General features: G+C 38.7%; 1 protein-coding gene across 2 annotated transcripts in view; it reads left to right on the top strand.

The window, feature by feature from the left end:
- Positions 1-441: 441 nt before the first annotated feature.
- rbm20 (RNA binding motif protein 20) overlaps positions 442-17,381 on the top strand; it is a 47,007-nt gene continuing 30,067 nt past the window's right edge. The window contains exons 1-2 of one of the 2 annotated variants that reach the window (XM_034239241.1): positions 907-1,030; positions 3,555-3,639. In XM_034239241.1, coding sequence (XP_034095132.1) covers positions 3,626-3,639 — 14 coding nt within the window. In that variant the 5' untranslated portion in view covers positions 907-1,030; positions 3,555-3,625. Of the gene's footprint in view, positions 1,031-3,554; positions 3,640-17,381 lie in introns of both variants that reach the window. The other variant, XM_034239240.1, reaches the window with a different exon arrangement.

Below are 17,381 nucleotides of genomic sequence, written 5' to 3'. Positions count from 1 at the left end.
AACACCAAGCTAGACCCTATGTTTTGCTTTTGAGGTCTGGTATATCCTTAAAGGATTACTAATATGCTCTCACTCAGTACTTTTCTTCCCCTGATGGGGATTTATTACCACGCACGCCCCACCTTTTGGCTCATAGATGTGAAACCCAAGACTGCCTGGCCATTACAAAATGTGAATAATCTGACGTGGTGTTCCAGGGGCAGGAGAACGGATCGCTCCGATGATTCAGCAGCTAAATTGATCACGACACCTACTGAGTGACTGATTGCATTCCTAGAACCCCAGTGAATCCCTTCATTGGCCGGAATATGTGAGGGAGTGTGTGTCTGTGGCTGTGTGTTTGTGCAAGACTGTGGAGGTGATAATCAGTTGTGGCAGGGGGGGACTTTATTTTCCCTGTTGTTGTGCCGCGTGAAGCTGTCCCGGGCAGGGACTCCCATTTAGTCCCTTTCTACTCACCCCCCTTTTGCCGTCCCCTGAGCCCACCTCTTCTGCTTATCCCTCTTAAACTTCACTCAGTCAACCTTCTGTTTCCCTTTGAAGAGGCTTTGATCTGATTTTCCCATCTTTTGAAACTGGAGAGAAGAGGGGAAGTGAACAAATGTCCTGTAATTGTAGATTGGGTTGTTTTCTAGGAAAAGAGAGTTGGAGAGAATAGCCTAAAAGGCGCTTTGCTGCCTTTGCAGCTGTCGATCAGGAGTAGCTGAGTGGAAGAACCCCTGCTGAAGCTCAGCAGCCGTTCTTTCCCTTCCTGCTGGGCCTTCTGTCATCTGACCATGCAAGTAAGGGGAGAGAAAAACATAGCTGGCTCAGAAGGTTGACTCATCAGGATTTGCTGTCTTAACTGTAGTGGTTATTTTTGAGGGGGGTGTTAAGGCTGCAGGTGGTGCTAGGGAGTTTGTTTTGCCATGCAGCAAGCTTGGGATCGGACAAGTAGCACTGAGAGAGTCAAGAGAGACCATACAAAAATGCTGGGAAAAGGACAAAGTGGTGGATATCCCCCTGAGACAACCAGTGAACTCTTGCAGAGGTAAGAGAAAGTTAGATCCACTGTATGAAAGATGTATTTGTTCCACAGAACTTTGGGTGATGGTATTCATGAATACACTGTAACTCCCAATGCTTTCGATAGTGATGGGAAGTATTGCTGAAAATAAGTTTTATATGTGCTGGAATGTCCACTTGCAGGAAATCTCACGCAGTGTCAAGCCTTAATTTATATATCAATTAAACTTTATTCTGCAGTATGCCTCAAAATTAAGTATTTAGATATGTCCTATAAAGTAGTATTTAAGTGAATTTGAATTAAATAATTTTCAATTATAAATACTGGCCCCTAGTTCTCCCCTCTAAAGGTGAGACTTTTTTTAGTACCTAAACATTTTGACCAAAAATGACCTATAAATCCTTAGTACAAACTACGATATTTGCCACTGAATCAATCTTTGGTCATCGTCTTTTCCCAAGAGATACATTTGGGACGCGCTGCAAAGTTTAATGTTATCTTACACTTTACAAGTATACATGCATTGTGCAAGAGAATATAATACAATTACTATGTTGATTAAACAAGCTAACATAATTCAAAAATGGTTCAAGCACATCATTATTTTTAAACACTTATCACATGAGAATTTAAATATGTTTGATGTCTTCTAATATAAGAAGCATAACTACTGTACTACTTGCTTCTGAAACATTTTTGCCCACAGGGAATAGATCTTATTTATTCAAAATACAGAAATCAACATCATTCAATCTGTAAAACTATGTTAAACACAAGCAACTTTTTAGGTGAATGTGGTGATCTATTGAAATTGTTTGTCTTAGTTAAATCAAAAGAATATGCGAACACTTTTTTTTGTTACTGAAAGGCAAAAGAAACACCAGTCATTTTCAAAATACCATATCTTGTCTTGAAGATTTGTAGATTTTGTAGAAATGTAAAAAGTATATATTTTGCAAAATCATGCTGTAACGTCCGCGAAACAAAAATGCATCTGGTAAAGTCTTTTAAGTCTGGCCTCTTGCCGTGAAAACATGTCCAGGCCGTACGTTCAGGCTCGCAGCTTTTCTATAAAGCTGTATCTCAACACTGTATTAGGTCATAAGGCGACTAACACATTTTGCAGCTGAATCGCAATCCAACTGAATTTTTACTTAGCAGAATTGTGTATTATAGGAATTACTTTAGTTACCTCTTTGAGCAGACATTATTGGTGGCAAACAGGCTATTTGTCTCAGATTGAACACCATTAAAGCGTGTGTAGTCCTATGCAGCCGTACTGTTGTGTATAATGTATTCTGGATTCTTCTTGATACTACTGTAAGCTGGCTTTATTGGTCAACTATTTGTTATGTTCGCAGGAGGGAATAAGAGCAAATTGTAGTATTTTGTGTGAATGTAGCAACATTTCATTATATTACCTGCTAAGCGACAAAGTAAAAGGTTACAGTGGTCCATACATGGATTTTTCATTCCGCTGCTTAATTTAGATCAACTAATTAAGGATATGCAGCAACACATGATATTCAGCATGGTTCTCTAAGATTTTGTGTGAGCCAACAAGAGTTTTGTCTGAGACATTTTTGTATTAACAGTTCTGTTAATACAAAGCTGCTCAAAACCATATACACCAGGTAACATGTTTATGCAATTATAATTTTAATCTGTCAGTTTCCATTTCATTTTAGTTGCTGTTATTGCAAAAAATACAGTTGCACTCAAACTTAATGAATGGCTTGATTGGATTTGATGTCGCAAATACACTTAACTTGCAATATAGCCAGAAAGTAATTTTGTTTTTAAGATTTCTCAACTCTTGTTAGTGAGAGAAAAGGATTACAATATTATTCATTTTTAAAATGAATAGATTACAACTGCAGCTAGGCTTGATAAAAGAAAGCATAACATGTCATAATTATCCTATAATATCATAACAATTATAACAAAGAGACAAACAATATCATACTAAGCCGAATTTAGATATAACTAAATTAATATTATATGTCAAATCAAATATGCCCATAGCAAGTAGTTGCATTAATCATACAAAAGTCCAATAGCAGTTAGAATGGAGAGACAAATTCCTCTTTTATTAACACACTTACCGTTTTATTAGGTCCTCTCCTAGTATCCCCTTTTTACTGCATAACAAGGACCTTGTTGTATTTTCAGTGTAAAATCAGAGTTGCATAGTTTCCGTCTCAACACCACATTTGTTTACATGTAAATTATATAAAAACCTGTCCTTTCACTCTCTGAACAGGCCATCAAATATTACAACCAATCTGTATTTTTGTAAGAGAATACAATTTGTATTTATTTAATAATAGGGTAATTGAAAGCTCCAAGTTGCTAGAATTGTAGTCTTGTGTTTCCTTTGGTTTTGTGATAATTAATCTTTGAATGATTGAACAGATTTGTGGTCAAAGAGATTGTCTGGTCATTCACATTAGCACTTATCCGTTCCCTGTTTTTCCTATTTCAATTTCCTCCTCTTACTGCTATTTCCCACCTGCCGGCTCTATATCACTCTGGCAACATGTCACAGGAGGCGAAGGAGCAACTTGTACCTTGTGTTACAATCTGTGAAGCTCTTCATTAGAACACTGACGTGTGAAAATGCCACAGGAAAGGTAAATCTCTTGCATTGAGACTTTTTTTTTCATTTATTCGGTTTTATTGGGGGTCACACTTTGTGTTTATGGGGTAGAGTGTTTTCTCGAGCTGTGGGACAGCAAAAAGACTCGGCTACATTTCATGGCGCAACCTATGGGCAACAAATGCTGTTTTATTGCCCTTCTGAGTCAAAGGAGCCTTTTGCTGTAAACACTATAAAACATATTTTTGATGTTATTTAGCTCTTTTTTGTGTCTTGCAAAAATGGGTTATTTTTCTTCAGTCCTGAGTTTTATGAGTAAATAATAGCCATACTATAAAATGAATGGATTATTTAAAAAAACTGGATTTACCCTTATCCTTTTTTAAATCAAATTTGATATTAGTTGTTGGTTGAATTGTTTGGTATCATTGTTGAAGATTGTTTGCTTTTAACACTCCCATCCCACAGCAGGTCATTAACAAGAGCTAATCTGATGAGCTTTCCTGCACCTAATGTGGCTCTGCCCTAAAGCTTGCCTGGACTTAGATGTTGAGATTGATTTTTGAGCCGGCTTTACTGCTCTGTGACATTGGGGTCTCCTTTGAGATCCATTGAATTCGTTTGAAAAAGGCTAAGCAAAACAAATGCCGTGAGTCTTTTATTTTTTTATTTAGAGTTGAAAACAAATTTTTTTTGCATTAGTTCTGAAAGTCATTACTGGTTTGCAGTTTATCCATACAGGCTAGTTGGTTTTATGAAAAGGAAAGGCAGTGTAAAAACAATGTTGCATGTGTCTATTGCCTCCTAAATAAAAAGTATTTTAAGAGATGTAATCGCTTCTTCAGCAACAGTTCTTATCGTTAGTTAACTTTAGATGTAGCAGATTAGTTTTGGCCTGGTGTTACTTTTAGGTGAGAAGAGTTTTCTCTCCTTTTGCTTATAAGAATCATACATTAATTGCGTCACCTCCTGTAGACTTACTACTATCTACTCCCACACCACCACCTAAGCATGTGTTCATTGCTGTGTTGACACGTGGCAACAACTGTTGCTAATCTTTATGTTAAATGGCTGACAGTTGTGCGGCACCAGGCAGGTGCCTCCAAGGCCTCGTCGTAACCAGGGCCAGGTCTGTCTTTTTTCGTGGGGACAAAAATCAAGTCTAGGTGCATCCTGTAATAAAAAAATGTAAGAAATATCCATATTATCAGCCTAAATCACAACAATGTGCCGTGGAAAAATCATATCCCCTTTCCTTCAACTTGACTTATCTTATTTGCCCAAATTCAATTATAGTGGCAGGTGCCTTTCTGTATAAGGTAGGATTGCACTTTCACTTTTGAGCCACCATTGCCAACTCTTGTGTAATGAAAGTTGCCAGCACCATTTGCTACGTTTCCAGGTGACATCATACTCACATTTTCATATGGGTGACTTAATGCATTCATGGGCAGATCAACTTAAAGGTCACATGTCATGGCCATTTCCACTGATCATAATTCCATAGTTGAGGTCTACTAGAATAGATTTATACTGTGCAATTTTACAAACTCACATTGGTTTCGCATACAGCATCTCTGTAAACTACGTGTATTCACTCTCTCCACTAAACGGCTCGTTGCAGCTCTTGCCCCCCCCCCTCCCTGTGAGCCCAGTGTGCTCCGATTGGTCGGGACCAGTCGGGACGTTGTGAATCGCGCTAAGCTCCGTGGAGGTGTGATTTCCTTGTTTAGCGATACACAGCGAAACACAGCCAAACTCACCCTGAGCACACACAAAGTCACAGCCGAAGTAAAAACAATAAGTGTGGCTTGATATTGAGTAAGAAAAAGGTTGATAAACGCTGTGAGAATGGGTCTGCAGAGAGAATGGGTCTGCAGAGAGAATTTCGCCGCGATCCCAACTGTCTGTTATCAGCCTGCAGCCAGGGAGGAGAAATCAGCAGAGCTGCATGCACTGAGTGTGTGAGGAAGTCCGTGGATTTGTCAATTTGGACCAATCAGCGGGGGCTTAACGTAACGGCTCCGCGGACGTAACGTAACGGCTCCACGGATTGGTCCATTTAATTCCGGGGACGACATGACGTCATGATGTCCCCGGAAGAATCAAATGGACAGTGACGTATCTCCAACGAGGCGTTTTGGGGAGGTATTTTCTGTTTTAGAGTTTTACTCCCTACATGGTGTACTTTGAGGGTTTTGACTCTGCACACCGTTTACATGCATAAAAACCTTCATAACACACAAGGGGACGGGTACTAACCGGAAAAGCATGACATGTCACCTTTAAGTCATATAAAAAGGTAGAAAAACACCAAACAAAACATTTGAGTGTTGTTTGATTTTCTACTTTTAAAAAAAAGTTGCAAACTGGGTCCAAATAGTTTTTAAGATAGTGTTAAGGTTGGCAACTTAGCAACACTGCATCAAGCTCTTGTACCTTTTTGAGTTTGAATTGTTCCATGATTCCATCACCAAAACTATTAAATGTACATTCGCTAACCATCAGAAAGTTCAAAAATATACTTTTGAAAAACACCATTATCCTCATTACAAATGGTGAGAGAACTTACAAAAGAGGGCTCGTTTTTAAATTGATATGGCTCCTGTAAAGGTGTTACCTCTTCTGTATATTCTTTGGTGAGTTTATTATCGTATACATCAATGAACCGTTTGAAGTTTTTTGGCTACCATTTTAATACTATACCAGAGATTATTAAACTTGTGATGATTTCCTCTGTTAACTTCAGCCAATATCTACCAGTACTGTAGATTTTGTCTCTGGTTCTCACCCTGCTGCAGACAGTATTATTATGTAGCAGTGAAACAGGGTTTACAGGCGTTGAGTTGGTAGACTTAGCAGACTTAACTATCTGGAACAATGGGAGTTGACAGAGTTAAAGAGGCTTAAATGTGTTTATACCCCGTACGACATTAAAATAAAGCAATGAGATAAGAGTGCTGTCAAATATTTCCATCCGTATAGATTTACCAATGAGATTTGCACATCGGTTGGACGGGCTTGAGTGGGATACACAAGTTAATCCAAAATCTTAATAGTTTCAGGGATTTGTTCTGGGGCCACCATAAATTAGGCTCTAATGTAACTCAAGTGGCGCAATAGTCTTCTAATATGGTGCAATAAAAATGTAGCTTGTACAATATTAACACAATATGAGTATTTTATGTAATGTATGTGATGTCTATCATGAAACCAGTTATGTATTTATAGATTACTACAATATTCAGCATGTTGCCGTTCTTAGTACACAGCCTCAAATAGCCCAACGCCTCTTTCTGTAGTTCTGTTGAGTTTTCTTTTATTGCACTGGAATCATTTGTCAGTGCAGCTGTGACATTTTGAGAATGTGAAACTACTGTAAACATATCATATCTATAATATCTCTTCTTTTAGAATGAAAATGTATAGTTATTGCTAAAGGGTCATTGAGTTACCTTTGTGACATTTCGGTTCTCTGGAAAATCCCGCAGGGGTTGACCTCAGCTCAAACTATAGAAGACAATCAATCAGGTCCTTGGGGATCAGCGCTTCATCACTAGCTTCCTAGTTCTTAAGACTTTATGTGAGCTAGCAGAATATAAAGGTCTTGGTGTAAGCACAATCTAAATTGAAATGCTTGTTCATATGAAACTAATGAGATGCACTGCCCCTTGGTAATATTAGGAATTAGAAAAATATACGTATATAAGTATAGAAATATAAGTATGTAAGTGATAACTTATTCAAATCAATAGAACTTAAATTCAAGTGTTTTTATGTTTATATCTGTGTATGGATAAGCACTTTGTTTTTGAAAGACTAAGGTCAGATAAGATACGATCTTAGAAATGGCGAACAACATTATTGCTTATTATTTTTGAACATTTCATACACATAAAGTCTTCTTTTTGACATTCTCAGTGTTTTCCTCTCTGACTTATGGCAAATTATTCCAATTGCTCTTTGAATGTTTTAACTGCTTACTTTTTAAAAGCAGGACGAAACTGTTTAGCACAGGGGCTTCCAAACTTTTTTCACGAGGGCCACATACAGTACATACAAATATACGAAGGGTTTGGCCACTTATAGAGGTAAGGTATATTGCCTTGTAAGTTAAGTTATAATTTAGCAAAATGTAGGTAAATTAGGCTTGATACATAATTATGCTTTTAGAAAAAAAACAGCCTACATCACAGCTCTCTAGGGTTTCATTTATCTTGTTGGCAGCTCATCCCTTAAAACAGAGGCCTCAGAGTGATTATAATAATGGGCAATATGAAGGGTCTATTTCAAGCTTGTTATGTAAATAAGTTATTGGGCTTTTTTTTATCAACTAAGATTTGTTAGAAAATGTTTTCAACATGAATTGACGTGAATTTATTTCAAAACTGGGCTTATTAACACATGAATACTACTGTGTAATATATTTTTACATATATATTTAAGAAGTACAATATATGAAAAGCATAAGTTTCATTTGTGGGCCATATTTCTTTATACTTTTTTAATTTGCTGAGGGCCGATTCAAAAATGTCCTGCATAAAGGCTGTCAAAATAGCAGCTTTTGCTCAGGTCTCTACAGAGATTTACTTTTTTAAATGTTATATTAACCTGTCGAGGGGTTGTATTTGTTTAACTGCAAACATCCTGTATCCTAACCACCCGACTGGAAAGGGTAAATCTGTTAGTGAGACTTGAAAAATTAGAACAAATGTAGAAGGAGAAAAAACATGCTTTCCCTCAAATGTCGTCTTGAGTTTTTCACCATAATGTTGACCTGGTTCCATAATTACAAGTTAATGTAAGTATACAGAGGTGTTTGCAGGACCTTTCATTGAGCTCAACATTATTAAATCTCACATTCGGTTCCATGAATCATAAGTAGTAAGAGATTGTTTTAAGATCTAAACAATACTGCCACTTCTGGGCAATTTTTTCTGACAAGGCTATTTAAGCAGAGAGAAGTTTGATGCACAAGGGCATGTTCGACAGGTCAAGGCTTGTACGTACATTCAGCATGTTCAAAGATGTTGTCCACAGCATGTGCAGATTACAAAATGTCATATAACTTGGGCCTTCATCAACCCATGTACCTATATGAATGCAGAAATTAAGGCTTTACTTATTTACAAATCAAAACAATTAGCTGTAGGCTGCTTTATTTTGTAAAAGTGATCAAATCCACTATTTAGATTTTTTTATAATGTGCTTATTATCAGCTCTCTACAACGCTATTGTAAAAGCCTTTTGAGAGAGAATGTTTAGGAAGCATGTTGCCCTCCAGGTTTACCAGCAGAAGAGTAAGGGCATCTTAGCGACACATAAACCCACCCCCTGTTTAAAGTCTCACGCAGCCGCTCTGCTCTGTTAGGCCGGCACCAACAGCTGAGGACGGGGAGATTGTAGCACGTGTGCTCACCCCAAAGGCATTTTGCTTTGGTCCACACGGTAACAGGACCAGAAAACAGGAAATAAAATGTACAGTACCTCCACCAGACACAGGTGCAACACACTAACACACATCAACCGAAGGAAATGTGCGCTGTTCTGGTCAGTCCCCCTTTCGACTGTCCTTCACCCCAGGATTATTTTTTGCATGTAATCTATGAGGTTGTTAACACTGTTTTATACTTCAAACTGTATGTTTATCAAAATCTTCATTGTAACATCTGCGTTGGCTCAGTTGAAACACATTTTTTACAAAAAAAACTGGAAAACTGCAACCTAGTTTGGGATACTCTGCAAGTGCAGGTTTTGTGATGGCAAAAGCCCTGCAACTGTTTAGTAAAAAGAAAAAACTTAAAATGACCTAACCACAACCAATACATTACTAATCCACATACTGAGTCTGCCCTTAGAAAATATAATTGTACGTATTATATGCATTGTTTTTTTTAATGACTCGGGGAACCACTAGCCAGTGAACCACTAGCACTAGTCTTATGTCCAGTGAACCACTAGCACGTAAGACAAATGAATATACCAAAGACTATACTTAGGTTTGTGGGTGTGTTTTTGTAATTGTATTGTTGTTGTGTATGCTTGTGCTTATGCTTAAGACTCTGTACACTTATCTGCCACAAACTATTACTATCAATACAGTTCTATAATGGTGTAACTCTTTCTAAATACAACCCCTTCTCATCTTGGAAAAGATGGGGCTCAGAAATGTATGACTGGAATGTAGGCAGGCATATGAATATACGGATATAAGACACATCACGTCACGACTATAAACACTCCGTCATAAATTAAGTATTTCAAATAAAACTGGAAAATAAATCACAAGAGCTAATAGCCAGTGATATTAAATTAGAGCTTAAATGTTATCACTGTCAAGTGGCCATCATCCCATCAGCAGGGCTGGCTATGTATAGGTCCGTAATAGCAGAGATGCCAGGCTCATCACTGTAATAGATAAACTGTGAACTGTTCCCCTTCGCGGATATCAGCAAATTCTCATTAACATTAACATTTGCATAAACCGTATTCAATTTCGGAATTGTGTAGAAATATATCAACCTCTAAGTCACTAGAAGTCCCTCATTTACAGTATTCAAATATGTCTGCTGATAAATGAAAGTAGGGAGTGTTGGAGGGTGTGTTGGGGACATGACATGTCCATAATTTATATACTGCCCACCTGGTGCCCCCAAGACAGCCTACCTCTGTATGTGTTAGACAGAAAGCAGTCTTTACAATCTATTGCCCCATCCCAGCTTTCCATTTCACCTCAGCAGGGGGGAAACAAATAGGCAAAGTTTGAAAAGCAACAAGAGCAACCCTATTACTGTACATGTCCAACTGAATCCGAATACAACCACAGATCACCAGACCTCTTCAAACTGCCACTCATTGCAACACATATACTGTACATGAGTGTGGAGAAGTGTGAACATTGCTGATAGGACATCATCTGCTCAATGTATGTGAGTCTCATACATACTGTAGTTATATAATATGGCGAAAGGCGGTTAATTCCATCCAGAAAGACTAAAGATGGTAATGGCAATGCTTTGACGGAAAATAACCTGTATGTCCTTGTGTGACACTGCTGAATTCAGACCCATAAATCTGGATCTGTAAGACATGCCGAACGAAACACGTGTAAGCTTGTTTTAGAAACTGTCCATGTCCCTTTACTACCAAAACCATAAACAAGTCAGTTAAGCAATACTAATGGAATAATCACACATGGTCTAGCACCACTATCATGATATACATTTTTAATGAACCTATATACCTACATATATACTGTACATGTAATGCTCAACGGCAAACTACCTTAAAATATGCTAAAAGTATTGCAAAATGTACAAGCTGATGGAAAATGTACCTCCAGCAGCTGTCAAACAAACTCAAGTGATTCAAGCGTCCTGAACTTCTGTTCTGCTAAAGTCTACTGGCCCTGAACTCATCAAGTCCATAGGCTGTTATATTTACATATAATGTTGGTGAAAATACCAAATCTGGATGGCTGACATTGACCCGGGTCAAAAGATCTTAGATTACATGACAAAACCTTTTATATAGACAATGTGTAAAGTTATTGAAAGTTGAGAACAGCATCCTGTGTACAGATACAATAAAGGTAGATAGTAGATAAATAAAAAATGCCTGAAGGATTTTTCTTTAGTTATTTACATTCAGTTCATTCATAAAACATATATATTAATATTGTCTTATATTGTTTTAATTTTTTTCTCCCCCCTTTACATTAGAAATAATGTTATGATATTTGATGTTCTGAAATTCTGACTTGCAATTTTCATGATATTGACATTCAGATCAGGTGAGAAGTGCAGGACTCGTAGCTTTATTTTAGCCCCCAATTTTAGGAGAACCAAGCAGGACAATTACCAAAAAAACACAAATAAGGCAACTGTGCTGTAATTGTGGTCATAAGCCACAACAAACCTTAAAGATTTAGGACATCTGCATTTAATTTGCTCACTAACTCATGTAGGGATGGGTGTCTTCACCAGTCAAGTTATTGTTTCACACAACTGCTGCCTCCGGGAATGGTGACGGTCAGGAGCTTGCACAAGTGATTGAATTCGAAACAGCTGCAAGCAAGGCCCTTTTTCAGATTTCCCTCTGTAAGTTGGTTTAATGTTGATTATTTTGTGTTCAGTGTCTGTCTGTTGATGAAGTGAGAGCAGAGTTCTATGTTGACATTTGTATGTCCGGCTTCCTGTATAGAATACAACTTCTGCGTTAAAGGAATACTGCAGATACATTTACACATTTACACCAGTGGGATCCCAAATAACTTTTGAACAGATTTATATTCATGGATTAGATTTAAATGGACTGAGAAGGACAGCAATGGGAAGAGGGACTCTCATGAGACCACATTGCCACCAGTAAGAGGAGCCATTCAATCTTTCACCAAGACCACTTTGTATAATCTTTTCTGTAATCAAACACCATGGCATCATGACAAAATGTATTTGCCATTAACGAAAATGAATGAATGGAACTCCTTAATAAATGCTTTCCAAACAAAAAAACGGATTCACAATGCATCTCTTGACCAGTCATTTCAACAACAACATTTTCGCATATCAATGCAGATTATGTAGTCAACACATTTAGTTTCCGTTTGAGGTCCACGTAGTATTGACCTTATTATGTTCAAGCAGGCTTTGGTTGAATTCACGTAAAATGCCCATGCATATAGAAAAAGAGACGCAACACGTTATTACTTGTTCTGGAGTCACAGCGCTGTTTTGCAGAACAGACTTTACATAACACAAACATATTTACTTCAGAAACTAGGACATCTATTATCATGCTGTTGATGTAATAAGGTTGAGATCAAAGTAAATCAGATCTTTTGGAGTTAATATTATAATTTTCAGCCACGACAGCAATGTTGGTATTGATTTCACATTGTGAGTCTGTGTTTGTCATAATGGCAAAATGTGCTCCATGAGTCCTCTACTGTAGCGAGAACTAAAACAAGCTGTTTTAAGTGCTCTGCCAGGTGGTAATATATTGTATGTGGACATTGTCATTGTAATGGAGTCACAATCGTGCATGATGTCAGTTGTCAAAATGAAGTCCAAAGTTAAGAATGGGAATTGGAATGGAAAAAGGGCCACTGGCCCCGCATTTATACACTACTGGCCCAATTTAATAATAATAATAGCTTGGAATTATATAGCGCCTTCCATGAGATCCAAGGTCGCTTTACAAAGAAGAACAGGGGCAAAACAAACATAACAAAACAAAAGGCAGTCAGACAACCAGTCAGACAGACAAAACAACAAATAGATTAGGGGCCAAAGGCCTTAGTAAACAGATGGGTCTTGAGGGCCCTTTTGAAGGTGTCAAGCGTGGGGATGTTGCGGATCTCCGCAGGGAGAGTGTTCCAGAGGGTTGGGGCTGCCACACTGAAGGCTCTGTCCCCGAAGGTTCGCAGTTTGGTGCGGGGGGTGGTAAGCAGGCCAGAGTCTGAAGACCGCAGGTTCCGGGGTGGGGCATGTGGGCGAAGGATGTCCGATAGGTACTGGGGGGCATGGGCATGGAGGGACTTGTAGGTAAGGAGGAGAATTTAGAGTTGTGGCTGGTTTGATTTCAATGGAAGATAGTCTCTAGTAAATTGCTTTAGAGCTTTAATTGTAATGTTAATATTTTTTTATTAAAAATACTTGTTGCTGTGATAATTGTTCTTACAGTTTATTGATCATGTGGGTGAATGGCACTTTAGTGATTCATAATCAAATTTCTATCAATACAATTGACTCATCGCTGTTTTTCACACATTGTTGTTTTTTTACCATAATTTCCCTCTAACTTGACTTTCCCAAATGCATGCATATTTGTGTACTCATACTCACCCACACTGGGTTAGATGAAAACAAAGAGGTGTGAGCACACTTATTATTGGGTCCAAATAATGTAGGAAAAGATTGCAGAGTGTAATTGCATATTTCCACATAATTGCTTTGCTTTTGGTTTGAGATTTTTGGCGGGGGCTATAGTTTATAGCCATACTGGACAGAGTACATCCTCTGAAATCTTTATACCAGACCACACAATAACAAACTATCATATAAGACATTAGTTTGTTTCACACTAGTTTATTATCATTTGCCCTGCCTACATAACAAAACCAACAGCTAACATGCTTGGTATTAACATGTTCATGTTTTGTCCATGCGCATGGCTCTACAACGAATAGGAGTTCAATTACTTTTCTCCTCTATATCGTATAGACATCTTTGCCTTCTTAAACTCCCCATTTCCAACATTTAAGGTGCTTGGTCCACGATAGAAACCATCTTATGTCAACATCTATTTCTGGCCCCTATCATCAGCACTACGAAAACACTATAAGGAATTATCATGTAAGACTGAACAGATATCTGTCTGTGTTTGAAGACAGGGCTAAAGAAAGAAATATTGCAAAGATTTATTTTTAACTAAAATCTTTTAAACGGTGAATGAGACTGAAAATGATAGAGCAATGCTTTCATCCCTGGCAGTTTGAGGAACATATTAGAAATCAGTCATGCTAATAGGCCTCATAAAATACACAGTGTGATGAGGGAAGTGGCCTGGAAGGTCAAAACCACGGCCGAATAATTTGCCAAGTGATCAATTGCACCTCAGGGAGTCTGGCGAGCACATGTGATTGCTTCTGACTTCCCTTTTTAAGATAGCTATTATAAAGTAATTGGCTATAACTGTACTGCTGTTATGAATATGTTCTCTCCTTTCCACCTTTCTCTGAGTAACACAAGTAGTTTTGTATTAAACCGGTAAAGGCAATGAACACGACACAGAACATTTAAAAAAAAAGGTTTATGTGTGGGTCTAGAACAGCTCTGATACAGCTGACAATGGCTCGTCAATAAGAAAATTGAAGATCATGGTGCACTAAAAATGTATTTCTTCCTCCAAGATGTGACAATTTCCCCCTTGCAGATAGTAAACTCATGATAAAACTTCTTCATCCAGATCGACTCAGTGTTCTCGTGCACAGGCAGTGCAAAAACCTGCCATTAAATGCATGAGCACTTCCTAAATAAATAGTGTAAAAAATATAAAATCCTACCATGTAATTTTTCTTCAGATCTGACACAAAACCCCTAACCCCCTATCCCTGGCAGCTATGGCAGTTTCCCCAGTCCCAGTTTCTTCATGGAAAAATAATTAATTTGAGTTAAGTTAATTTCTCACTTGGCTGGACGACTTTCTCTTTTTCCCTTTTTCCACCTGCATCATTTTGGGGGATCTGCTGTGCATCTGTTGGCAATGTTCCTGAGTTCATTCACTTCCATTGTTTGGGTAATTTGCACTAATGGATATTTGAGCAGCCTGTGATGCCGGCAGTTTCCTGGGTTGAGACAAGGTGAGCCATACAGTATGGCTGCAGTGCCCTCCCTGTAGACCTGTACTGTGTCGAAAGTGTGAGTGTGATTGGCTGTTTTCCCCAGAATCTTTCACCCATCTGTTGTCCTCATTATGCTAACGTGATAGCATGAAACTGTATTTCAGCATTTAAAGACACTGTAGACAACCATGCTAATCCATTATCATGTTCATTTCAGATTACTGAAATATACTCAACACATTTTGGGTGAAATCCATCTTTACTGACAGTCTTCACTATTAGAAGAAACAAACCTCTAAAATGCTTTTAAAATGTAATACCAATCCAACTTATTCTAAAATAAAAGCATTAGAACATGAATTATTTACTATCATAATCTCTGCTCTTTCAATATTGAATATGAGTCACCTAAATGTCTCAGATATGGAACTTGAATAATGTACACTGAACAAAAATATAAATGCAACACTTTTGTTTTTGCTCCCATTTTTCATGAGATGAACTCAAAGATCTAAAACATTTTCTATATACACAAAATAACCATTTCTCTCAAATATTGTTCACAAATCTGAAAAAATGTAGGCTGGCCACAATAAAAAGCCACTCTGAAACGTGCAGTTTTGCTTTATTGGGGGGGTATGGGGGGGTCCGAAAACCAGTCAGTATCTGGTGTGACCACCATTTGCCTCACGCAGTGCAACACATCTCCTTCGCATAGAGTTGATCAGGTTGTTGATTGTGGCCTGTGGAATGTTGGTCCACTCCTCTTCAATGGCTGTGCGAAGTTGCTGGATATTGGCAGGAACTGGAACACGCTGTCGTATACGCCGATCCAGAGCATCCCAAACATGCTCAATGGGTGACATGTCCGGTGAGTATGCTGGCCATGCAAGAACTGGGATGTTTTCAGCCTCCAGGAATTGTGTACAGATCCTTGCAACATGGGGCCGGGCATTATCATGCTGCAACATGAGGTGATGGTCGTGGATGAATGGCACAACAATGGGCCTCAGGATCTCGTCACGGTATCTCTGTGCATTCACAATGCCATCAATAAAATGCACCTGTGTTCGTCGTCCATAACATACGCCTGCCCATACCATAACCCCACCACCACCATGGGCCACTCGATTCACAACATTGACATCAGAAAACCGCTCACACACACGACGCCACACACGCTGTCTGCCATCTGCACTGAACAGTGAAAACCGGGATTCATCCGTGAAGAGAACACCTCTCCAAAGAGCCAGACGCCATCGAATGTGAGCATTTGCCCACTCAAGTCGGTTACGACGACGAACCGGAGTCAGGTCGAGATCCCGATGAGGACGACGAGCATGCAGATGAACTTCCCTGAGACGGTTTCTGACAGTTTGTGCAGAAATTCTTTGGTTATGCAAACCGATTGTTGCAGCCGCTGTCCGAGTGGCTGGTCTCAGACGATCTTGGAGGTGAACATGCTGGATGTGGAGGTCCTGGGCTGGTGTGGTTACACGTGGTCTGCGGTTGTGAGGCCGGTTGGATGTACTGCCAAATTCTCTGAAACGCCTTTGGAGACGGCTTATGGTAGAGAAATGAACATTCAATTCACGAGCAACAGCTCTGGTGGACATTCCTGCTGTCAGCATGCCAATTGCACGCTCCCTCAAAACTTGCGACATCTGTGGCATTGTGCTGTGTGATAAAACTGAACATTTTTAGAGTGGCCTTTTATTGTGGCCAGCCTAAGGCACACCTGTGCAATAATCATGCTGTCTAATCAGCATCTTGATATGCCACACCTGTGAGGTGGGATGGATTATCTCGGCAAAGGAGAAGTGCTCACTATCACAGATTTTTTCAGATTTGTGAACAATATTTGAGATAAATGGTTATTTTGTGTATATAGAAAATGTTTTAGATCTTTGAGTTCATCTCATGAAAAATGGGAGCAAAAACAAAAGTGTTGCATTTATAGTTTTGTTCAGTGTATGTAAATCAATAATTGGCCAATAATAGGCCATTGGCTGGAAAGTCAGTGAGAGGAATAACACAACTAGGTTTGATTGGTATGAGAAGGCATGACGGCAGTGACAGATGGTAAAATGCAATGCTTGTTTTGGACGGAGATGTGTGAAAGTGAGGTAAAAACATGGAGATAGGGGGATATGAGAGGAAGGAAGGGAAGAAGAACTGTAGGAGGGGTTTTGGAAATCATTGCAGCGTCACCCTGTACACCAATATAACTCAGATGTTGCTAACCACTGCTGGGGAAGACTCCCGTTAGGTATTCTTACTGTACCCTGCAGCTGCTCACAAATAAAAGAAATTAGTATCATTGCGAAGATGTAATTGTATGTGTGAATATATATTTAATTGCAGGATTTCTTAAACAAAATGTTAGATTTTGATTGTGTCACTGGACTGCACAGCAGCCAGTAATGAAAAAT

Source organism: Gymnodraco acuticeps, unplaced genomic scaffold, assembly GCF_902827175.1.
Source record: "Gymnodraco acuticeps unplaced genomic scaffold, fGymAcu1.1, whole genome shotgun sequence".
Lineage (NCBI taxonomy): Eukaryota > Metazoa > Chordata > Actinopteri > Perciformes > Bathydraconidae > Gymnodraco > Gymnodraco acuticeps.
Note: the sequence above shows the minus strand (reverse complement) of the source record. Positions and strands in the feature narration are given on the sequence as shown.